The sequence below is a fragment of the Scyliorhinus torazame genome, chromosome 10, assembly GCF_047496885.1.
Source record: "Scyliorhinus torazame isolate Kashiwa2021f chromosome 10, sScyTor2.1, whole genome shotgun sequence".
Taxonomy (NCBI): Eukaryota; Metazoa; Chordata; class Chondrichthyes; order Carcharhiniformes; family Scyliorhinidae; genus Scyliorhinus; species Scyliorhinus torazame.
In genome coordinates, this window is record NC_092716.1 from 233,612,562 (window position 1) to 233,636,359 (window position 23,798).

Below are 23,798 nucleotides of genomic sequence, written 5' to 3' on the forward strand. Positions count from 1 at the left end.
TGAGCTGTTTGAATTTATTAAACATGAATTTGAGATGCTGGGTGCAAGAATATTCAGCAGGCGGTAGACCGTGGAAAACCAACACTTCCTATAATGTCTCCTATTTATATCAGTCGGTTTCTGTCACCTGTTCCACCATTGAGGACTTTTGGGTCTCCGACTGTAAAGGCAGAAGAACGTTGCAGCAGCAAGATGGTCCCCATCATCGTGGCTCATCACTGAAATCTGACCACCAACTCATCAAGAGCGTCGGAACAATGATGGTCCTGCAAAGCCCCCAGGTTAAACACAGTCACATCCTTCCATCATTTTGCCTATCATTTGATGGAGAATTGGTGACAGGGTCAGGGCCTCGTCCTTCGTCAAGAAACGGCACACAATCAGCAACAGAAACGTGGAGGCAGTTGGACACCTGTGTTGGGACAGAGGTGACTGGGCAAGTCCCCATTAGGATGTCCTCAGCTCACCCCCAGATGGAGAGGGGGCTAGAAAAGCTGCCCTTAAAATAGGCTGTCCCACTTCCACTTGGCTGGGGAACCACACCCCGTGGGACCACCATCTGCGAGGCCAAAGAAAGGACATTTTGCAACTTGGAATGTTAGAACAGATCTCGGGAGTGACCGTGTGGAAAGAAGAACTGCAATCGTATCATGTGAGCTACCAAGACTCCAAATTGACATCGCTGTCCCCAGTGAGACCCGCCTCCTTGGGGAGGGGCACCTGAAGCGACAAACGGGGAGATACACCTTCCACTGGAAGCAAAAACTGACAGTGCCCCTCATGTCCACAGTGTCCCTCATGTCCACAGTGTCAGTTTTGCCATTGGAATAGGATCTTAGATGCCAGAACTCCCAAATCATATGGACGAAAGACTCATAACACTTCACCTACAACTCAATTCTAATCAATATACCACCATCATCAGTGCTCATGTCCCGACTCTTAATTCTGATGAAGATGCTGAGGAAAAATTCTACTCTGACCTTGATGAAGTCCTCAATGCCATCCCAAAAGAAGAAAAGATCATCTTTCTGGGGTCTGTAATGCCAGGGTTGGCTGTGACTCAAATGAGGTGTGAAGCCACTGGGAAAACTGGATTGGGAAAAGCCAATGCAAATGTTGACCTCCTGCTGAGACGGATGGTGCTCAGCATGGCCTCATTACAACAAACGCCCGAAGAAAAAACACAAACCTACATGGAGGCATCCTAGATCAAACCATTGACATCTCTTGAATAATGACATAATTCAGGTCAAAGATTGACGACTTGATCCATGAAGACTGAGGCCTGCTGGACAGATCATCAACTTATTTGATGGGTGATGAACATTCACCTCACACCAAAACATCACAAGGCCCAAAAATTCAGGAGGAAGGAGTACAATCTCTCAGCCTGACCGGAAAGAGGAATTGCAAACTCAGCTTAGATTAGATTTTAGATTAGATTTAGATTTATTGTCACATGTACCAAGGTACCGTGGAAAGTATCGTTCTTCGTACAGTCCAGATCGTCCATGCATGAAAAACATAGGACATACGATAAATACACAATGTAAATACATAGACATAGGGTGAAGCATTCAGAGTACAATGCGAACAATAGTAGAGAATATGCATAGAGAGATCAGTTCAGTCCATAAGAGGGTCGTTCAGGAGTCTGGTAACAGCAGGGAAGAAGCTGTTTTTGAATCTGTCGGTGCATGTTCTCAGACTTTTGTATCTCCTGCCCGATGGAAGAAGTTGGAAGAGAGAATAACCCGGGTGAGAGGAATCTTTGATGATGCTGCCCGCTTTCCCAAACAGCGGGAGGTGTAGACAGAGTCAATGGATGGGAGGCGGGTTTGCGTGATGGACTGGGCAAAGCTTCACACATCCAACTTGATCCCAATACAGTGGGACCAAATAAAGTCAAGTGTACTCGTCGCCTGTGTCCAAATCATTGGGTTTGATTATTATCGTACAATGGAAACAATGCTGAAATATGTGACTTCCTGGAACGAAAATGAGCAGTCTTTTCTGCCCAGCAGAACAACCCAAGGTTCCAAGTCAAGCAGGCAACTTTCCAACATCTCAAAGCTGACTCCCAAAGTCAAATCTGGATGATGACGGACATGTGGTGGGAAAGTCCAAGAAATCTAACCATATACGGACCATAACATGCCAAGCTTTTTTGAAGCCACCAGGACCATCTATCGACCAAATGGACAAAACCCGTTCGCTCAGAGGATGGCGTCTCTCTTCTTGATACGAATACTATCCATCAATGCTGGAAAGGACATTGTCAACAATTCCTCAATGTGAATCACAGTGGCAGCTGATGTTCGCCAGTCTGCTCCCAGTAAGTTGTGGGTGAATCCATTGGTGAACAAAACAACATAGAGGTTTGCCAGACAGGAAACAAAGAGTAGGAATTAATGGTTCTTTTTACAAATGACAGGCAGTGACTAGTGGTGTACCAGAGGGATCGGTGCTAGGACCCCAGCTATTTACAATATATATTAATGACTTACATGAGGGAACAAATGTAATATCTTCAAATTTGCAGATGGCACAAAGTTGGTAGGAGGGTGAGCTGTGAGAAGGATGCAGAGATCCTTCAGTGTGATTTGGACAAGTTGAGCGTGTGGGCAAATTAATGGCAGAAGCAGAATTAGGATAAATGCGAGTTTGGTAGCAAAAGCAGGAAGGCAGACTATTATCTGAATGACATACATTAGGAGAGGGGAATGTGCAACGAGAGCTGGGTGTCCTTGTGCACCAGTCGCTGATGGTAAGCATACAGGTACGGCAGGCGGGAAAGGAGGCAAATGATATGTTGGCTTTCATAGTGAGAGGATTCGAGTACAGGAGCAGAGATGTCTTGCTGCAATTATACAGGGCCTTGGTGAGGCGTCACCTGGAATATTCCGTGCAGTTTTGGTCTCCTTATCTCAGGAAGGATGTTCTTGCTGCATAGAGGGTGCAGCCAAAGTTTGCCAGACTGATTCCTGTGATGGTAGGACGGACCTATAAGGAGAGATTAGGATTGTATTCGCTGGAATTCAGAAGAACGAGGGGGGACCTCATAGAAACCTGTACAATTTGTTTTGTGAAGGGTAGGTCGTGCCTCACAAACCTTATTGAGTTCTTTGAGAAGGTGACCAAACAGGTGGATGAGGGTAAAGCAGTTGATGTGGTGTATATGGATTTCAGTAAAGCGTTTGATAAGGTTCCCCACGGTAGGCTACTGCAGAACATATGGAGGCTGGGGATTCAGGGTGATTTAGCAGTTTGGATCAGAAATTGGCTAGCTGGAAGAAGACAAAGGGTGGTGGTTGATGGGAAATGTTCAGACTGGAGTCCAGTTACTAGTGGTGTACCACAAGGATCTGTTTTGGGGCCACTGCTGTTTGTCATTTTTATAAATGACCTGGAGGAGGGCGTAGAGGGATGGGTGAGTAAATTTGCAGATGACACTAAAGTCGGTGGAGTTGTGGACAGTGCGGAAGGATGTTACAAGTTACAGAGGGACATAGATAAGCTGCAGTGCTGGGCTGGGAGGTGGCAAATGGAGTTTAATCCAGGAAAGTGTGAGGTGATTCATTTTGGAAGGAATAACAGGAAGACTGAATACTGGGCTAATGGTAAGATTCTTGGCAGTGTGGATGAGCAGAGAGATCTCGGTGCCAATGTACATAGATCCCTGAAAGTTGCCACCCAGGTTGAGAGGGTTGTTAAGAAGGCGTACGGTGTGTTAGCTTTTATTGGTAGAGGGATTGAGTTTCGGAGCCATGAGGTCATGTTGCAGCTGTACAAAACTCTGGTGCGGCCGCATTTGGAGTATTGCGTGCAATTCTGGTCGCCGCATTATAGGAAGGATGTGGAAGCATTGGAAAGGGTGCAGAGGAGATTTACCAGAATGTTGCCTGGTATGGAGGGAAGATCTTATGAGGAAAGGCTGAGGGACTTGAGGCTGTTTTCATTAGAGAGAAGGTTAAGAGGTGACTTAATTGAGGCATACAAGATGATCAGAGGATTGGATAGGGTGGACAGTGAGAGCCTTTTTCCTCGGATGTCTAGCACGAGGGGACATAGCTTTAAATTGAGGGGAGATAGATATAGGACAGATGTCAGAGGTAGGTTCTTTATTCAGAGAGTAGTAAGGGTGTGGAATGCCCTGCCTGCAACAGTAGTGGACTCGCCAACACTAAGGGCATTCAAATGGTCATTGGATAGACATATGGACGATAAGGGAATAGTGTAGATGGGCTTTAGAGTGGTTTCACAGGACGGCGCAACATCGAGGGCCTAAGGGCCTATACTGCGCTGTAATGTTCTATGTTCTAATTCTAACAGGACTAGACAGGGTAAATGCAGGAAAGGTGTTCCCAATGGTGGGCCTGTCCAGAACCAGGGGTCACAGTCTGAGGATACGGGGTAGACCATTCAGGACAGAGATGAGGAGAGGTTTCTTGACCCAGAGGGTGGTGAGCCTGTGGAATTCGTTACCACAGGAAATAGCTGAGGCCTTAACATTGTATGTTTTCAAGAAGCAGTTAGATATCGCACTTAGGGCGAAGGGGATCAAAGGATATGGAGGGGAAGGCGGGATTAGCCTGCTGAGTTGGCTGATCAGCCATGATCAGAATGAATGGCGCAGCAGGCTCGAAGGGCTGATTGGCCTCCTCCTGCTCCTAATTTCTGGCCTCCCGCTCCTATTTTCTATGTTTCTATCAACTGCTCTCGTGTGTCAGTGTGAAATACCGCCTAGAGGGAAAACTTTAACCTCAGTTGCCTCCATGCCAATTGACCCCAGACATACATGATGTACAATTTGCAGACGACTGCAGTGTCGCTGCCGCTCTGCGCCAGAGTTGCAACCCACTCTGGATTTCTAGAATTCTGCAGTCAGGAAACTTCGACTGTACTTGAATGCTGCCAAAACAAAATTCATATATCAACCCAAACCTGGTCAGCCAAATATTCCACCTCCCATAAATGTTGAAGGAGAGACTCTGGGATTTGTTGAGCACTTCCCATTTCTTGGCAGCTATCTCTCAGATTTAAGAAACTGATTCACTGTTTGTCTATAGCATTTCTACTATAACAAAAGGGAGGCGGTGGTGTAATGGTAATGTCACTCGACTAGTAATCCAGAGGCCCAGGCTCTGGCGACATGGGTTCCAATCCCACCAGGGCCGTTGGATAAATCCGGAATTGAAAGCTCGTCTCAGTAACGGTGACCATGAAACTAGCATCGATTGTTGTTTAAAAAAAAAAAAAACATCTGGTTCACTAATGTTCTTGAGGGAAGGAAATCTGCCATCCATACCCGGTCTGGCCTACATGTGACTCTGAACTGCCCTCTGAAATGCCACTCATTTTAAGGGCAATTAGGGATGGGCAGCAAAAATGAACAACACTGTGCTGAGATATTGGATACCATGTAGTTGTGAAATTTGGAATGTTGGCAGTGCAACATTGGTGATGTCAACAATGATTCCACATATGAGTGGGAAGCTGATCTATCTGGCTAAACTATTCTGTACATGTCACCATCTATGATCCCATGTCTATTATGATAGACATATTTCACTAGACAAGGCTTCACAAATCAGTAAGTACATCTGAATATCTACTTCCAAAAGAAGAGATACCTGTCCTGGCAGTTTTATGTAATCAATAATACAGCCCTTTTCTTTATGACACACATTGCTTTCAGTTAATTGATTATTAGGACAACTATTAAGTCTTGTGCATTCAATGTATCAATGCTAAGTTGCTAATACACTTACAGACTGAAATTCCACTGTGCTAATATCAATAAACCAATTCACACATTTGCAGAAAATTCTTATTGCTATTCTAACTAAGACATTAACCTGTTTCTACTGGTCGTTAATCTTGTTAAACCAGCCAAATGAAAACGGATATACATCCATTAACCATGCAACTCAAAAAATAATGCACAAAGGAATTTCAACCTGTACAGTCAAACATTTTGGACAGTATTTAAAGGACAGTGAGGGGGGGGGAGGAGGAGGTAAAGGGGCAGGTGTTACATCTTCGGCGATTGCAAGGGAAGGTGCCGTGGGAAGGGGATGGGGAGTTGGACATGATGGAGGAGTGGACCAGGGTGTCACGGAGAGAGCGGTCCCTGGGGGATGCTGATTGGGAGGGTGGTGGTGAGGGGACAATGCGTTTAGTGGTGACATCACGCTAGCTGGGAAAGGGGCAGGGGGTTAGGATTACCATTTGATTGTAGAGTCTGGGGGTGCAAAATGAGGACAAGAGGGACCCTATCCTGGGTCTGGAAAGGAGGGTAAGGTGTACACCCTATCTCTCTCTCTCTCACCAGACCATCTGTCCTTTGTTCTTAAAGTTGCTACTTTTTGTCGCTGTTACCTTTGCTCCAACATTCTCTCTCCTTTCAGTTCCGACAGAGGGTCAGTGACACTCACTCTGTGTCTCTCCTGATAGAGGCTGGCAGACCTGTTGAGTTTTTCCAGTATCTTCTGTTCTTGTTACATACATACTCCAAATGTTTATTGAAGCATAATTTGCCAAACTAATAATAATGGCATTGACTACAATCTTTTATTTATAACCGCTGTAAATATAGTGATAGAAGTCCTGTGTCCAGGATGCATTAATTGGAATTCAATTGATTTTGTAATCTCCATGTAGAGGTTGACATTTTTGTCTTTCTCAGATACTCCTTCATTATGCTCCTTTGAGCTTGGGAAAAGGCCAGGATTATAAGTTACTTTTCATTTGCAAAGGCATTGTGCTGATCTGTCAGGTCAATGTCAGGACAAGAGGAATATGGTTCAGATAGGCCCTCGCCAATATTCCAATATAGCTGGGAGACATACCAGAGCGTAAGAAATGATATACAAATATCAAATGTAGATGTCAACACTTTTCCTGATTTGGTTTTGCATAACCAGCATGAAAATGATCAAGCATACTTTACTGCGGATAATTAATTGGTGCAGCTGAAGTTTATCGGATTGCCAAAGAGCCAACTGACACAAAGTAAGGGGGGTAAGGAAAAGCACTGGGTGAAGCGATGTCCGCCTGGGGGCTCTGGTACTGTACATAATGTCATTTCCAGTTTCTTGTTGATCAATGTTTCACACCCTTGATGTGATGTAGAGTGACCTCATTCTGTTGGCCAGTGCCATGTCCAAGCTCTGTAGGGGGTCCAGTCCCTGCAATTTGCTGTTGCGCCCATATATCAATTGCTTGTAAGAGTCTTGATTGAGAAGTGCACTCATGTTCTTCAGGAAATAGCTCTCAGTGTAAGAAAGCAGCTCAGTAGCATTGTGTATCTGAGGATAACAAAATATACAGTTGATATTCCAATTCTCTTCCCGCACCATGCAGTCGATGTGCCGGGTGCTAAATCAATGCAATTTAACGTTTTTTTTTTTGAATAGCATTTAGAGAATGGTGTTTAGACATCCTTAAAATGAACAACATAGAAGTTACTTCTAATTTCCTACGACAAGTGCACAAAGACTTCAATTTAGAAAGGCTGATGGAAAGGCAATTTAGATTTAATCGCCTTACGTGGTGCTGTGTGTATGGAATGAACTTTCAAAGGAGTCATTGAAAGAAAGTATTTATACACATCTTTCCTGCTACTCTAATATGCTGAAGTGTTTTATGGCCTGCTATAATGTAGACAAATGTTGCGTCTCATTTGGGCAGAGCAAGATCTCACATATAATGATCAGATTGCTTTTTTTTAGTTCTATTAGTTGAGGGATAAATAATGGGCAAGCCATGTGGAGAATTGGTCTTGCTGCTTTTCAAATACCAACTGTACAGTAAACGAAACTGCTGGCGCCGACTAGAATGTTACCCTTTCATCGGTTTACAGGTTAAGTTGACACAAGGTCAGCACTCTGTTTTAACAGCTGGAAGGATCCAGGTCTTCTCCATTGCTGATGACTGTTCAGGTCGCAAATAAAAGGTTTGATTTGGTTCCCAGTCTGGCAGAACACTAATGGTAACATTACAATCGGCATCACAAAAATATATCAGAAAAATAGTTGGTTTGGAAGAAGAAAACGTTTGATCTTACAAAGTTTCATCCCCTTGGCAGCTATCAAAATGAAGAACTGAAAAACATACTTTTTTTTTAAAGAACCCATCAAAGGTAAATGTATTGCTTGGATGAGAATACCATTGGTGTTTGGCGATTGTGGTGTACATTACTGATCTAGATGTGATGGAGGAGGTCTGATCAGTAAGTGCGCAGATGACACGAAAATTTGGTGGTGTGGTAAATGGCCAGGAAGGAGGAAAGCCTTAGGTTACAGGACGATACAGATGGGCGGGTCGGGTGGACAGAACAGTGGCAAATGGAATTTAACCCTGGTGTGAGGTAATGCATTTTGGAAGGACTAACAAGGCATAGGAGTACACCATAAATGGTTGGACGCGAGGACCAGAGACCTTGGGGTGCATGTCCACAGATCCCTGAAGGTAGCAGGATAGATAGATAAGGTGGTTATGAAGGCATGTAGGATACTTGCCTTTATTAGCTGAGGCATAGAATATAAGAGCAGGGAGGTTATGATGGAGCTGTATAAACCACTGGTTAGGCCACATCTAGAGTACTGTGTGCAGTTCTGGTCGTCACACTATAGGAGGGATGTGATTGCACTGGAGAGGGTGCAGAGGAGATTCACCAGGATGTTGCCTGGGAGCGTTTCAGCTATGAAGAGAGGCTCGTTAGGCTGCGGTTGTTTTCCTTCGAGCAGAGAAGGCTGGGGGTGGGGGAAGGGGGGGAGCTGATTGAGCTGTACAAAGTATGAAGGACACAGGCAGGGTAGATAGGAAGGAATTTTGCCCTTAGTAGAGGGGTCAATAACCAGGGGGCATAGAGTAAAGGTAAGGACTGGACATTTAAGAGGGGATTTGAGGAAAATCCTTTTCACTAAGATGATGGTGGGAATCTGGAGCTCACTGCCTGAATGGATGCGAGAGGCGGGAACCCTCACAACATTTAAGAAGCATTTAGATGAGCCCCTGAAATGCCACAGCATAGAAGGCTACAGGATCAAGTATTGGAAAATGGGATTAGAATAGATAAGAGCTTGATGGCTGGCCTCTGTTTTGCTCCAAAACTCTATGATTCTATTGGGAACAAAGTCATCCTGTGCGTGAATGCTCTTTGATGTTTTATGATCTTGATGAAGTTAGTTGAGGGTAACACTATTTGTGAGAGGGATTACCTTTGCGTAACAATAAATGATGACTGCATTTTCCAGGTTCATTATTTGGGTGCAGATGATCTCACAATGTCTCTGTAATGATTCAAGTTCGAACAAACTTGCTGCAGATAACAGCTAAAGAAACAAAAGAGGAAAAGACACCAAATAAAACATGGCTATCTTGTTTTCAGGTTAATTTTCTTATGTGAGGCAGTACAATCAGAATTCTCTGAATCAGAAATGAAGAACCCCTTCCTGTGTCAGTAATTGGTTGGTGCCTGATACATGCACGTTGATGCGATTGGTGCCAGTTTCAACAAAGCTTGTTGCCCCTCTACCCACGTGAAAACTTTGTTGAATTTTATTGTGTGCTGTTTGGCTCTCCCCATGTGTTTCCACAGAGGTTTATAGAGGGCCTGTGTCTGCTCACAACTCTAGGAAAGCACTTGAAATTCACTCGACACCACCTCAAAAGATCAGCTAATATTGTGAATTCTCATAGGAAACGTGGTCGAGGAGCTGGATCTTTCCTTGTATTTCAATTATGTTCAGTCTGCTATTATACGAGTAGTACCCTCTGTGCCCTAGGCCCAACCATCTTCAGCTGCTTCATCGAAAACCTTCCCTCCATCATAAGGTCAGAAATGGGGATGTTCGCTGATGTGCGTGTTCAGCATCATTCACGACTCCTCAGACACTAAAGCAGTCCATCTCCAAATGCAACAAAGACCTGAACAATATCCAGGCTTGGGCTGACAAGTATCCAGCAGTGTCTATCGTCAACAGAGAATCCAACTTCCTCCCCTTGACATTCAATGGCGTTACCATCACTGAATCTCCCACTACCTGGGGGTTACCATTGATCAGACTCAGCTGTTACCAGACTCCTAAACGACCCTCTTATGGACTGACCTGAGTAATACTCCTGCACACTTCACCCGATGCCGGTGCCTATGTATTTACATTGTGTACCTTGTGTTGCCGTCTTATGTATTTCCTTTTATTTCATTTCATTTCATTTACCAAATGATCTGTTTGAGCTGCTCGCAGAAAAATACTTTTCATTGTACCTCCGTACACGTGACAATAAACAAATAAACAATAAACAAATCAGAAACTGAACTGGACCAGCCATATAAATACAGTGGGACAAGAGCAGGTCAGAGACTAGGAATCCTGCAGCGAGTAACTCACTGCTACCACTATGCATTGGTGGTGGAGGGAATGGATGTTGAGGGTGGTGAATGGGGTGGTGAATGGGCCTGCTTTGTCTTGTCCTGGATGGTGTCAGCTACACAAGTGCTTTTGGAGCTACACTCATCCAGGCAAATGGAGAGTATTCAATCACAGTCCTGAATTGTGCTTTGTAGATTGTGAGTAACTCACCTCCTGACTTCCCAAAGTCTGTCCCCAATGACCCGTCACGTTAAGAGTTTGATTTTGGGATGTGCTGATTTAACCGGAAGTCTCAATGTCCTTAGGCTATGATTGAAAAAGGTCGCTTAGGTGAAGTATTGGAGCGTGGCCAGTGAGCCTGGAATTGTTCTCTGGTATTTTCCAACAGTTTAAGGGGACAATAAAGGGAACACATGGGGAGAGATGAACACAATATTTCTGAAATGTGCACAAGGAAATGGAAATAACTATCAGCAACAATTTGAGTTTGTTTCATTGCACCTTTCTCCATTTCCCAGCACATTTCCAACCTGAACTTTCGTGTTACTGTATCCATGCTGATTTTGCTGGACACTAACATACACTTTGTTGATAGATCAACGAAGATTATAACCCGTTCTCTATTCATTACATTCATTTACATTTTTAAACTTAATCCAAGACCTTGTAGATAAGGAGGTAGATTTTCAGAGGATTTCTGCCCAAGTTACAGCTGGGCAGGGAAAGGCTTGACAGCAACGCAGCTTTTGTGCCTAACTGAGGAACTTCACCCCCACGGAGACATTACACACTGATACACAATCTCAGCTGGATCACACACTTTCTGTTTTAAAGCAGGAGCAATAAACTGACTTCCAAAGGAACAGGCATATTATTCCATCTTAGGAACATGGGAAATAGGAGAGGTGGGCCATTCAGCCCATCAGGCCTGCTCCAGTATTCGAACAGACTCTGTCTAATCATCTACCTCATTGCCCCTTTCCCACACCAACTCTAACAACTCCAGCTCCTGGTTTTTGCTGGGGTACACATCCGTGGATGCTGACAGCGGTGTCATTATCATCACCAGTGTTAACTTGGATCAGAAGTCCGGACAGACCATTTGATTATGGGGAGGCATCAAAACTAAGCCGGAATCTTCCCCCATGTCCCTTGATGTCATTAGCATTTAGAAATCTATCGATTTCTACCTTGAGCATGCACAATGCTTGAGGTTCCACAACTCTCTGGGGTAAAGAATTCAAAAGATTTGCCACCCTGTGAGTGAGTAAATGCCTCCTCATCTCAGTCCTAAATGGCCTGCCCCTTATTCTGAGACAGTGTCCTCTGGTTCTAAACTCAGCCAGAGGCAACATCCTCTCCATATCTGCCCAGTCACACACTGGAAGAATTTTGTTAAATTTTAGAGACATCACAACTTCGCAACTCTAGAGAATACAGGTTTCCTCAATCTCTCTTCAGAAGACAATCCCGCCTTCCCAACGATTAATCTGGTGAGCCCTTATTGCACTCCCTCCGGGGCAAGTACACCCTTCCTCAGGTAAGGAGACCGAGCTCTTTCTAGGTGCAACATCTGCAGCTACTGGTTTTTGGATCAAGGAGTCCTGACAGATCATCTGACTATGGGGGGCATCACAACTAAGCCTGAACCTGTCTTGGACCAATCTCCCCTCTCCTCATAATTCCTTCAACAACTACCTATTGATTGTGCTTGATTGAAGTGCTTTGGGACTTGTTCTGTGCATTGGGACTTGTTCTGGGGCATTGAGTATAAGAATACGAATTGGCGAGTCATGTTGCAGCTGTATAGAACCTTAGTTAGGCCACACTTGGAGTATAGTGTTCAATTCTGGTCGCCACACTACCAGAAGGATGTGGAGGCTTTAGAGTGGGTGCAGAAGAGATTTACCAGAATGTTGCCTGGTACGGAGGGCATTAGCTATGAGGAGCAGTTGAATAAACTCGTTTTTTTCTCACTGGAACGACGGAGGTTGAGGGGCGACCTGATAGAGGTCTACAAAATTATGAGGGGCATAGACAGAGTGGATAGTCAGAGGCTTTTTCCCAGGGTAGAGGGGTCAATTACTAGGGGGACATAGGTTTAAGGTGCGAGGGGCAAGGTTTAGAGGAGATGTACGAGGCAAGTTTTTTACACAGAGGGTAGTGGGTGCCTGGAACTCGCTGCCGGAGGAGGTGGTGGATGCAGGGACGATAGTGACCCTAGGGGCTGGTTTAGCACACTGGTTTTTAAAGCAGACCAAGGCAGGCCAGCAGCACGGTTCGATTCCCGTACCAGCCTCCCCGAACAGGCGCCGAGGGGCTTTTCACAGTAACTTCATTGAAGCCTACTCGTGACAATAAGCGATTTTCATTTTCATTTAAGGGGCATCTTGACAAATACATGAATCGGATGGGAATAGAGGGATACGGACCCCGGAAGTGTAGAAGATTTTAGTTTAGACCGGCAGCATGGTCGGCACAGGCTTGGAGGGCCGAAGGGCCTGTTCCTGTGCTGTACTTTCCTTTGTTTTGTTTGTTAAATACTTTATATGCAGGTTTTCCCAGTAACATTGAGAGTAAATGCGCTTACCTCTAGTACGTCAGCGATGGGGATATTTACCGATTCAGTATCACCGTAATACAAGTATTGCATCATCATCTAGAGGGATATTAGGGTAACTCAGGTTAGAACAGCATCAAACAGGAATAACACTCTTATTTTCCGCATTGTTCTATAAAGAAACATTCTTAAAAGTAATGAGACTGAGGTTTTATTAACACTTGATACAAAATGCAGCCTATTGCAGATATATCATGGGCGGGATTTTCCGGACCCCAGCCACGTGTTTTTCAGTGGCACGCTGTTCGCTGGCAGCGCATTCTCTCTTCCCGTTACTGGTCAATGGGATTTGCCACGGAAGCCATCTCACACCGCCGGAAACCCACGGGCGGGGTGCACTGCCAGCGGGAAAGAGAATCTCGACGAACGCAGAATCCCGGACCATGTTAACAAAGGAACTTTACAATCCCGGAAACTGTGTGTGCAATTGGCTGGAAGGCAGAGGTTTGAGAATAATTGTTGCTCACAAAAAAAAATTGAGCATTGGTAACTAATTAAACATAATTACTTAATTATAATTTAGAGGGATAACTAAGCCAGAGATCGGAGAGTACTATATTTAGCTTTCGCATTTCTATTAGAAATCTAGTGCTAGGAAACAGATAGTTAACAGTAACTTTGAAATTTAAAAAAAAAATATTCAAAAAAATTTTTTTTTTAATTTTTTTAAATTAATTGACGCAATGTCAGTTAGAGGGGTGCTGTGCTCTGGCTGTGAGATGTGGCAGGTCCGGGAGGCTTCCAGCGTCCCGAATGGCTTCATCTGCAGAAAGTGCACCCAACTGGAGCTCCTCACAGACCGCATGGTTCGGTTGGAGCAGCAATTGGATGCACTTAGGAGCATGCAGGTGGCGGAAAGCGTCATAGATCGCAGTTATGTAAATGTGGTCACACCCAAGGTGCAGACAGAGAAATGGGTGACCACCAGAAAGGGCAGGCAGTCAGTGCAGGAATCCCCTGTGGTTGTCCCCCTCTCGAACAGATATACCCCTTTGGATACTGTCGGGGGGGATAGCCTATCGGGGAAAACAGCAGCAGCCAGAGCAGTGGCACCACGGCTGGCTCTGATGTTCAGAAGGGAGGGTCAAAGCGCAGAAGAGTAATAGTAATAGGGGACTCTATAGTCAGGGGCACAGATAGGCGCTTCTGTGGACGTGAAAGAGACTCCAGGATGGTATGTTGCCTCCCTGGTGCCAGGGTCCAGGATGTCTCCGAACGGGTAGAGGGCATCCTGAAGGGGGAGGGCAAACAGGCAGAGGTCGTTGTACATATTGGTACTAACGACATAGGCAGGAAGGGGCATGAGGTCCTGCAGCAGGAGTTCAGGGAGCTAGGCAGAAAGTTAAAAGACAGGACCTTGAGGGTTGTAATCTCGGGATTACTCCCTGTGCCACGTGCCAGTGAGGCTAGAAATAGGAAGATAGAGCAGCTAAACACGTGGCTAAACAGCTGGTGTAGGAGGGAGGGTTTCCACTACCTGGACCACTGGGAGCTCTTCCGGGGCAGGTGTGACCTGTATAAGAAGGACGGGTTGCATCTAAACCGGAGAGGCATAAATATCCTGGCCGCGAGGTTTGCTAGTGTCACACGGGAGGGTTTAAACTAGTATGGCAGGGGGGTGGGCACGGGAGCAATAGGTCAGAAGGTGAGAGCATTGAGGGAGAACTAGGGAATAGGGACAGTGTGGCTCTGAGGCAGAGCAGACAGGGAGAAGTTGCTGAACACAGCGGGTCTGGTGGACTGAAGTGCATATGTTTTAATGCAAGAAGTATTACGGGTAAGGCAGATGAACTTAGAGCTTGGATCAGTACTTGGAACTATGATGTTGTTGCCATTACAGAGACCTAGTTGAGGGAAGGGCAGGATTGGCAGCTAAACGTTCCAGGATTTAGATGTTTCAGGCGGGATAGAGGGGGATGTAAAAGGGGAGGCGGAGTTGCGCTACTGGTTTGGGAGAATATCACAGCTGTACTGCGAGAGGACACCTCAGAGGGCAGTGAGGCTATATGGGTAGAGATCAGGAATAAGAAGGGTGCAGTCACAATGTTGGGAGTATACTACAGGCCTCCCAACAGCCAGCGGGAGATAGAGGAGCAGATAGGTAGACAGATTTTGGAAAAGAGTAAAAACAACAGGGTTGTGGTGATGGGAGACTTCAACTTCCCCAATATTGACTGGGACTCACTTAGTGCCAGGGGCTTAGACGGGGCGGAGTTTGTAAGGAGCATCCAGGAGGGCTTCTTAAAACAATATGTAGACAGTCCAACTAGGGAAGGGGTGGTACTGGACCTGGTATTGGGGAATGAGCCCGGCCAGGTGGTAGATGTTTCAGTAGGGGAGCATTTCGGTAACAGTGACCACAATTCAGTAAGTTTTAAAGTACTGGTGGACAAGGATAAGAGTGGTCCTAGGATGAATGTGCTAAATTGGGGGAAGGCTAATTATAACAATATTAGGCGGGAACTGAAGAACATAGATTGGGGGTGGATGTTTGAGGGCAAGTCAACATCTGACATGTGGGAGGCTTTCAAGTGGCAGTTGAAAGGAATACAGGACCGGCATGTTCCTGTGAGGAAGAAGGATAAATACGGCAATTTTCGGGAACCTTGGATGACGTGTGATATTGTAGGCCTCGTCAAAAAGAAAAAGGAGGCATTTGTCAGGGCTAAAAGGCTGGGAACAGATGAAGCTTGCGTGGAATATAAGGAAAGTAGGAAGGAACTTAAGCAAGGAGTCATGAGGGCTAGAAGGGGTCACGAAAAGTCATTGGCAAATAGGGTTAAGGAAAATCCCAAGGCTTTTTACACGTACATAAAAAGCAAGAGGGTAGCCAGGGAAAGGGTTGGCCCACTGAAGGATAGGCAAGGGAATCTATGTGTGGAGCCAGAGGAAATGGGCGAGGTACTAAATGAATACTTTGCATCAGTATTCACCAAAGAGAAGGAATTGGTAGATGTTGAGTCTGGAGAAGGGGGTGTAGATAGCCTGGGTCACATTGTGATCCAAAAAGACGAGGTGTTGGGTGTCTTAAAAAATATTAAGGTAGATAAGTCCCCAGGGCCTGATGGGATCTACCCCAGAATACTGAAGGAGGCTGGAGAGGAAATTGCTGGGGCCTTGACAGAAATCTTTGGATCCTCGCTGTCTTCAGGGGTTGTCCCGGAGGACTGGAGAATAGCCAATGTTGTTCCTCTGTTTAAGAAGGGTAGCAAGGATAATCCCGGGAACTACAGGCCGGTGAGCCTTACTTCAGTGGTAGGGAAATTACTGGAGAGAATTCTTCGAGACAGGATCTACTCCCATTTGGAAGCAAATGGACGTATTAGTGAGAGGCAGCACGGTTTTGTGAAGGGGAGGTCGTGTCTCACTAACTTGATAGAGTTTTTCGAGGAGGTCACTAAGATGATTGATGCAGGTAGGGCAGTGGATGTTGTCTATATGGACTTCAGTAAGGCCTTTGACAAGGTCCCTCATGGTAGACTAGTACAAAAGGTGAAGTCACACGGGATCAGGGGTGAGCTGGAAAGGTGGATACAGAACTGGCTAGGCCATAGAAGGCAGAGAGTAGCAATGGAAGGATGCTTTTCTCATTGGAGGGCTGTGACCAGTGGTGTTCCACAGGGATCAGTGCTGGGACCTTTGCTCTTTGTAGTATATATAAATGATTTGGAGGAAAATGTAACTGGTCTGATTAGTAAGTTTGCAGACGACACAAAGGTTGGTGGAATTGCGGATAGCGATGAGGACTGTCGGAGGATACAGCAGGATTTAGATTGTCTGGAGACTTGGGCGGAGAGATGGCAGATGGAGTTTAATCCGGACAAATGTGAGATAATGCATTTTGGAAGGTCTAATGCAGGTAGGGAATATACAGTGAATGGTAGAACCCTCAAGAGTATTGAAAGTCAAAGAGATCTAGGAGTACAGGTCCACAGGTCATTGAAAGGGGCAACACAGGTGGTGAAGGTAGTCAAGAAGGCATACGGCATGCTTGCCTTCATTGGCCGGGGCATTGAGTATAAGAATTGGCAAGTCATGTTGCAGCTGTATAGAACCTTAGTTAGGCCACACTTGGAGTATAGTGTTCAATTCTGGTCGCCACACTACCAGAAGGATGTGGAGGCTTTAGAGAGGGTGCAGAAGAGATTTACCAGAATGTTGCCTGGTATGGAGGGCATTAGCTATGAGGAGCGGTTGAATAAACTCGGTTTGTTCTCACTGGAACGAAGGAGGTTGAGGGGAGACCTGATAGAGGTCTACAAAATTATGAAGGGCATAGACAGAGTGGATAGTCAGAGGCTTTTCCCCAGGGTAGAGGGGTCAATTACTAGGGGGCGTAGGTTTAAAGTGAGAGGGGCAAGGTTTAGAGTAGAAGTACGAGGCAAGTTTTTTACGCAGAGGGTAGTGGGTGCCTGGAACCCGCTACCGGAGAGGTGGTGGAAGCAGGGACGGTAGTGACATTTAAGGGGCATCTTGACAAATACATGAATAGGATGGGAATAGAAGGATACGGACCCAGGAAGTGTAGAAGATTGTAGTTTAGTCGGGCAGCATGGTCGGCACGGGCTTGGAGGGCCGAAGGGCCTGTTCCTGTGCTGTACATTTCTTTGTTCTTTGTTCTTTGTTAGTGAATATCAATAGACAATACTTGACACAAAGTCACATAAAGGTCTCACACCTAGGGTAAAGTATTGAATGCAGGCGGCATAAAACTAAGTATTCTTGGTTTTGATACAGTGGATTGTATTAGGGGAGGCAGTGGGGTAGTCACATTGTAATCCAGAGACACTCTGGGGACCCGGGTTCGAATCCCGCCTGGGCAGATGGTGAAATGTGAATTCAATAAAAGTGTGGGATTAAAATGACCATGAAACCAACGTCGATTGTTGTAAAAAACCCATCTGGTTCACTAATCTGCTGTCCTTACCCAGTCTGGCCAACACGTGACTCCAGACCCATAGCAATGTGTTTGACTATTAAATGCCCTCTGAAATGGCCGAGCAAGCCACTCACTTTAAGGGTGATTAGGGGTGGGCAATAAATGCTGGCCCAGTCCAGCGACGCCCCCAAAAATTATACTGAATCATGGAATGACGGAAAATTGATTCACTCTGCCTCTGCACTGTGAAGTATTGTAAGCAAGTGAGGGAGGCAGACACTTGGCAGTTTTGTGTGCCCTCTGGTGGCCAGTTACAGACTGCAGAAGCTGAGGAATGAGGAAAAGGAAGAAGGAAAAAGTGAAGGCAGCGAAAGCCAAGAAATAAACAGAGTGCAAGAACATGGCGAAATAAAGAGCGAAATTTCAGAGCTCCAAAGTTGACTGGTAACACACAACAGCTTTTGAAAGTGTTATTTATTCAGTTAGCATTTCGAACTCGGGAGCGTTTCTGGTGATTGAGGAATTTGATTTCTCTCCTTCATTTATTGCGACAATAGAAATCTGAATTGAATTCCGCATCGAAGGGCAAAAGGGAAGCTTCCGAGATGAGCAATGAATTCCAGTGAGGTCCGTGGCGGTTTACCATCGCTGGCATGGCCATCTTCATCTCACATTGCCACAAAACCTCTATTATTCCGCGGTACAGAAACATGGGCAGAGTGGGGGTGGATCATCAGAAACACTCCCTCTGGGAATGCCCGAAAATTCAGAAACCGTTGTGTACCTGGAAGATGTGATATTTAATCTCACTGATCTCGATATACTTGCACGGCTGGTTCTCTGGAGATGTCTTATTAGTCAGCAGCACCTTAAATCTGAAAGGGGAGGATCGAGAGGGGATGACTTTCTGGTTAAACAATTCCATACAAATGAATAAATTCTATTTATCACTCTCCCTTTGCTTCTTTCAGTCTCATCATATCACAGATCAATTCATCAGCTGAGTCTATACTCGACAAGGGTACAGTGGGTAGCACTGTTGCTTCATAACACCAGGGTCCCAGGTTCGATTCCCACTTGCGGTCCAAAGCCGTGCAGGTTAGGTGGATTGGCCATGATAAATTGCCCTTTGTGACCAAAAAGGTGAGGAGAGGTTATGGGGATAGGGTGGAAGTGAGAGCTTAAGTGGGTCGGTGCAAACTCGATGGGCCGAATGGCCTCCTTCTGCACTGTATGTTCTATGTTAAATCCAATGTTAGAGACAGTAAGGTAAGGTAAAGTCGCCAAAGCCCCAGATAACCATAGGCCGCTTTCCCCTTTGAGGGGGAGAGCTGACTGGTGGTGATCTAACCTGAGGATCACCACACCTCAGGCGAGGGACGAGGCTGAGAATAACCTTGGCCGGTAAGGGAATTGAACCCACGCTGCTGGCCTTGCTCTGAATCATGACCCGGAGACAGTAGTTGCTGCTCTATATCAGCTGAGATAAAAATGGACATCAATTAAAAACAATTACTTGTGGTGGTTTCTCAGTACCTGTTTGAGGCAGTGATTAGGAGAACTCTATGTGCGTAAAAAGGCTGTCCTTCCACTAGGAATGTCAAGTCTGACATTTCCTTATTATTCAGAAAGTGAGGATCTGAAAAAACAAACACAATTTATGTTCAAATGGACAGTTAGTGAAAATGATATTCTGCTGGTGGTCGTGGGGATGAGGGGATCAGGAGAAGAGAACGGAAGGAGAAGAGGCTGAATATGATGTTCTGCCACTTGATAAGGATGTGCTTTTTGGGGGAACATTCCTTTGGGGAGTAAGGGGGAAGAGCATTTCCTCAGATGCTAGTTTATTTCCACTGAATTCAACTCTGCATGGGCAGGTTTTGCTCTTAAAACATGTCGAGACATGTCGAAGTTTTTCGTCTTGCACTCATCAGGACATTGCGCACGAATATTAATGTAAGGGGAAAACAACAATTTATACCGCATGAGAAGAGAATGCTAATTGGTTGGCAAGTGGACTCTGACTAGCAGAGGCATTGCCATGGGGAATGCATCAGTTGACGGTGACTGATAGTTAACTGCCAAACATTGTATGAAATTAAAACCTGGCAGCTTGACCCTGATTGGTTGGACAGCGGACTCTGATTGGTAAAGATGTTGCTATGGAGAATGCACCAGTTGATGGTGACAGTTAACCGCCAAGGATTGTATGAAATTTACAGCAGGCAGCTTGACCCTGATTGGTCAAGGCGTTCCCCTGAGGAATGAGTCAGTGAATGGATGTTACTTATTTCCTTTACCTGAATGTACATATGTATGTACATATTTTGAATGTGCCTTGACCAATTAGAGTCCACTTGCCAAACAATCAGCACTCTTGTCTCATAATTCTAAATTATTCTTTGTCCCTCATACTGGTTTTCTTGTGAAGTGTTCTAATGAGTATAAAATTAAGAGCTTTGACAAGGAGAATACTCTCAAGTTCTGTAACACCAAATTACTCTAGATTTTGCTCTATGGGAATAAGCTGATTAATGAGGCAATTCAATTTCCCCGTGGGTTGCATCAATTAATAAGTTCCACTGCTTCAGGTCTGAAATGAAACTGAAACTCCTATGATAAAGCACTGCAGTGGTATCGCTTAAATAAATAATGCCAGCTCTCAGTTGCTGAAGCTATTGCGTAACTGAGACAGCCAGCCAGAGGACATTTTTATTCTATCCTGGGACGTGGGCTTCGCTAGCTAGGCCAGCATTTATTGCCCATTCTTAATTTCCCTTGAGAGGGTGGTGGTGAACTGCCTTCTTGAACCGCTGCAGTTCATGTGGGGTAGGTAAACCCACTTTGCTGTTAGGGAGGGAGTTCCAAGATTTTGGCCCGGCGACTGTGAAGGAATGGCGATAAATTTCTAAGTCAGGGTGATGAGTGGCTTAGAGGGGAACTTGCAGGTGGCATTGTTCCCATGCATCCCTTGTTCTTTTAGTTGGAAGAGGTCATGGGTTTGGAAGGTGTCTGTTGAAGGAGCCTTGGTAAGTTCCTATTGTGCATCTTGTAGATCGTACACACTGCCGCCAATGTACGTGGAGGAAGTGTATATTTGTGGATGGGGCGCCAATCAAGAGCGCCTAACTTGTGCCGCCTAGGCGGTGGACAGGCTTTGGGGAGTCAGGAGGTGAGTTACTCGCTGCAAAAGTCCCGGTCACTGACCTACTCTTGGAGCCATGGTATTTATATGGCTGGTCAGAACATACAAAATAGGAGCAGGAGTGGATCATATGGGCTGCTGAGCCAGTCTATGTGATCATGGTTGATTATCGGCCTTCACTCCACTTTCCCACTTTCTCCCCATATCCCTTGAATTCCCAGGAGACCAAGATCTGTCTATCTCAGGCTTAAGCTTATTCAACCATGGACCCTCTTGAGAGAAAGAATGATCTCCATCTCTGTCATAAATGGGAGACTCCTTATTATTAAACTGTGCCCTCAGGTTCCACTCTCTCCCACAAGGGGAAACATCCTCTCAGCATCCATTCTGTCAAATCCCCTCAGGATCTTATATGTTCTAATAAGATCACCTCTCATTCTTCTAAACTCCAATGAGTATAGGCCCAACCTTTCCTTCTAAGACAACCCTTTCATCCCAGCAATCAGTCGAGTGAACCTTCTCGGAACTGCTTCTGACACAATTATGTCCTTCCTTAACTAAGGAGACCAAAACTGTACACAGTACTCCTGATGTGACCTCGCCAACACCCTGTAAACTGTAGTAAAACCTCCCGACTTATACATTCCATAAACAACATTCCATTTGTCTTCCTAATCGCTTGCTTCTTTGTGAGTTATGTACCAGGATACCTAGATCATTGTCTCCCGTAGAGATCTGCAATCTCTCGACATTTAAATAATATACCGCTTTTCTATCAGGCCAGTTAGCTTCATATCTGTCGTAGGGAAAATGCGAGGATCTATTGTTAAGGAGGTCATAGCAGGGCAACTTGAAAAATCACAATGTAATCGAGCAGAGTCAACATGGTTTAGTGAAAGGGAAATCATGTCTAACTAATTTGTTGGAGCACTTTGAGGAAGTAACAAATAGCATGGATAAAGGGGAACCTGTAGATGTAGTATCCTTGAATTTCCAAAAGGCATTTGATAAGGTGCCACATTAAAGGCTACAATATAAGAGCTTTGTAGCTGGATTCTCTGCAGCCCCGCGCCAAAATCGCGTTCGCTGCGGGAGCGGAGAATCCATTTTCACGCCGAAATCGGGCCCGGCACCGGTCCGACGATTCTGCAGGACCCGAGAATCGGCGTGATCGCGGAGTACTCCGCGAGGCTGGGGGCCCATTGCCAGAGGCCAGCCCAGCGATCCTCTGATCCCGACCGGCCGAGATCCCGACAGCGTGGTTCTAACCACTTATCACCGGTCGGGATGCTCGCGTGGCAGCTGCAGACTCAGTCCGCGGATGGCCTGGTGGGGGGCGGGGGGGGAAATCGGACACCGGGAGGGCCTTATCGGCCGGGGGACAGATCGGTGCGGTCAGACCTTCGGGCGCGCGGCTGATCGGGTGGCTCTAATTTCTGTGTCTGCCTCTGCGGTCTGAGTTCGCCACGGCGCTCGCCGCGGCCACTGGAGGCCGCCACCGTGCGCGTGCGCGGACTCAAAACCGGAGGTGCGGGGGCCCGTATCCGCAGCTAAGGCTGCATGAATTATTCTGGGTCCCTGGTGGGTCCCTGGGCCCCGCCGGCGTGGGGACATAGTCCCATTTTGTGAGAATCCAGCCCATAATCACAGATAGAGAATCAGTTAGTTGGATGATCAGCCATTATCAGAATTTTAAAAAAAAAATTAGAGTACCCAATTATTGTTTCCAATTAAGGGCCAAGTTAGCGTGGCCAATCCACCTAACCTGCACAACTTTGGGTTGTGCGGGTAAAACCCACACAGACACGGGGAAAATGTGCAAACTCCACACGGACAGTGACCCAGGGTCGGGATTCAAACCCGGGACCTCAGCGCTATAGGCAGCAATGCTAACCACTGCGCCACCATGATGCCCTAGCCAATATCATAATCAATGGCAGAGCAGGCTTGAAGGGCCAAATGCCCGACTCCTGCTCCTATTTTCGATGTTTCTAACATGGAGCAGAGATCCAGGATAAATTGGTTATTTGGGGGTTTGCCAGTTGTAACGAGTGGAGTTCCACAGAGATCAGTGCTACCGATAACTAACAGAAAGCAAAGAATGGGGATAAATGGGTGTTTTTCTGGTTGCCGATCAGTGGCTAGTGCTATGCCTCAGAGGTCAGTGTTGGGACCGCAATTGTTTACAATTTACATAGATGATTTGGAGAAGGGCAGCACGGTGGCACAGTGGATTAGCCCTGCGGCCTCACGGCGCCGAGGTCCCAGGTTCGATTCCGGCTCTGGGTCACTGTCCGTGAGACGTCACTGACTGTGTGGAGTTTGCACATTCTCCCCGTGTTTGCGTGGGTTTCACCCCCACAACCCAAAGATGTGCAGGCGAGGTGGATTGGCCACGCTAAATTGTCCCTTAATTGGAAAAAAATGAATTGGGTACTCTAAGTCAAATTTTAAAAAATAGATGATTTGGAGTTGGGGACCAATGTAATGTGTTGAAGTTCACAGATGACACGAAGATGAGTGGTAGAGTAAAGTGTGCAGAGGACACTGAAAGTCTGCAGCGGGATATAGATAGTTTAAGTGAGTGGACAAGGGTCTGGCAGATGGAGTACAATGTTGGTAAATGTGAGGTCATCCATTTTGGTTGGAATACCAGCAAAATGGACTATTACTTAAATGATGTAGATTGCAGCTTGCTGCTGTGCAGAGGGACCTCGGTGTCCTTGTGCATGAATCACAAAAGGTTGGCTTGCAGGTGCAGCAAGTAATTAA

The 23,798-nt window shown here is 45.8% G+C and overlaps 1 protein-coding gene across 2 annotated transcripts in view; it reads right to left on the reverse strand.

Moving 5' to 3' along the window:
* Positions 1–1,428: 1,428 nt before the first annotated feature.
* The window catches only part of abtb2b (ankyrin repeat and BTB (POZ) domain containing 2b), a 389,054-nt gene continuing 366,684 nt past the window's right edge, over positions 1,429–23,798 (reverse strand). Inside the window, exons 14-19 of one of the 2 annotated variants that reach the window (XR_011933118.1) lie at positions 19,418–19,520; positions 18,666–18,756; positions 12,973–13,041; positions 9,228–9,341; positions 6,385–7,313; positions 1,429–2,329 (exon numbers count right to left, since the gene is read on the reverse strand). Coding sequence is in view for 1 of the 2 variants with exons in the window: in XM_072466583.1 (XP_072322684.1) it covers positions 7,116–7,313; positions 9,228–9,341; positions 12,973–13,041; positions 18,666–18,756; positions 19,418–19,520 (575 nt within the window). In the remaining variant the exon portion in view is untranslated. Of the gene's footprint in view, positions 7,314–9,227; positions 9,342–12,972; positions 13,042–18,665; positions 18,757–19,417; positions 19,521–23,798 lie in introns of both variants that reach the window. The other variant, XM_072466583.1, reaches the window with a different exon arrangement.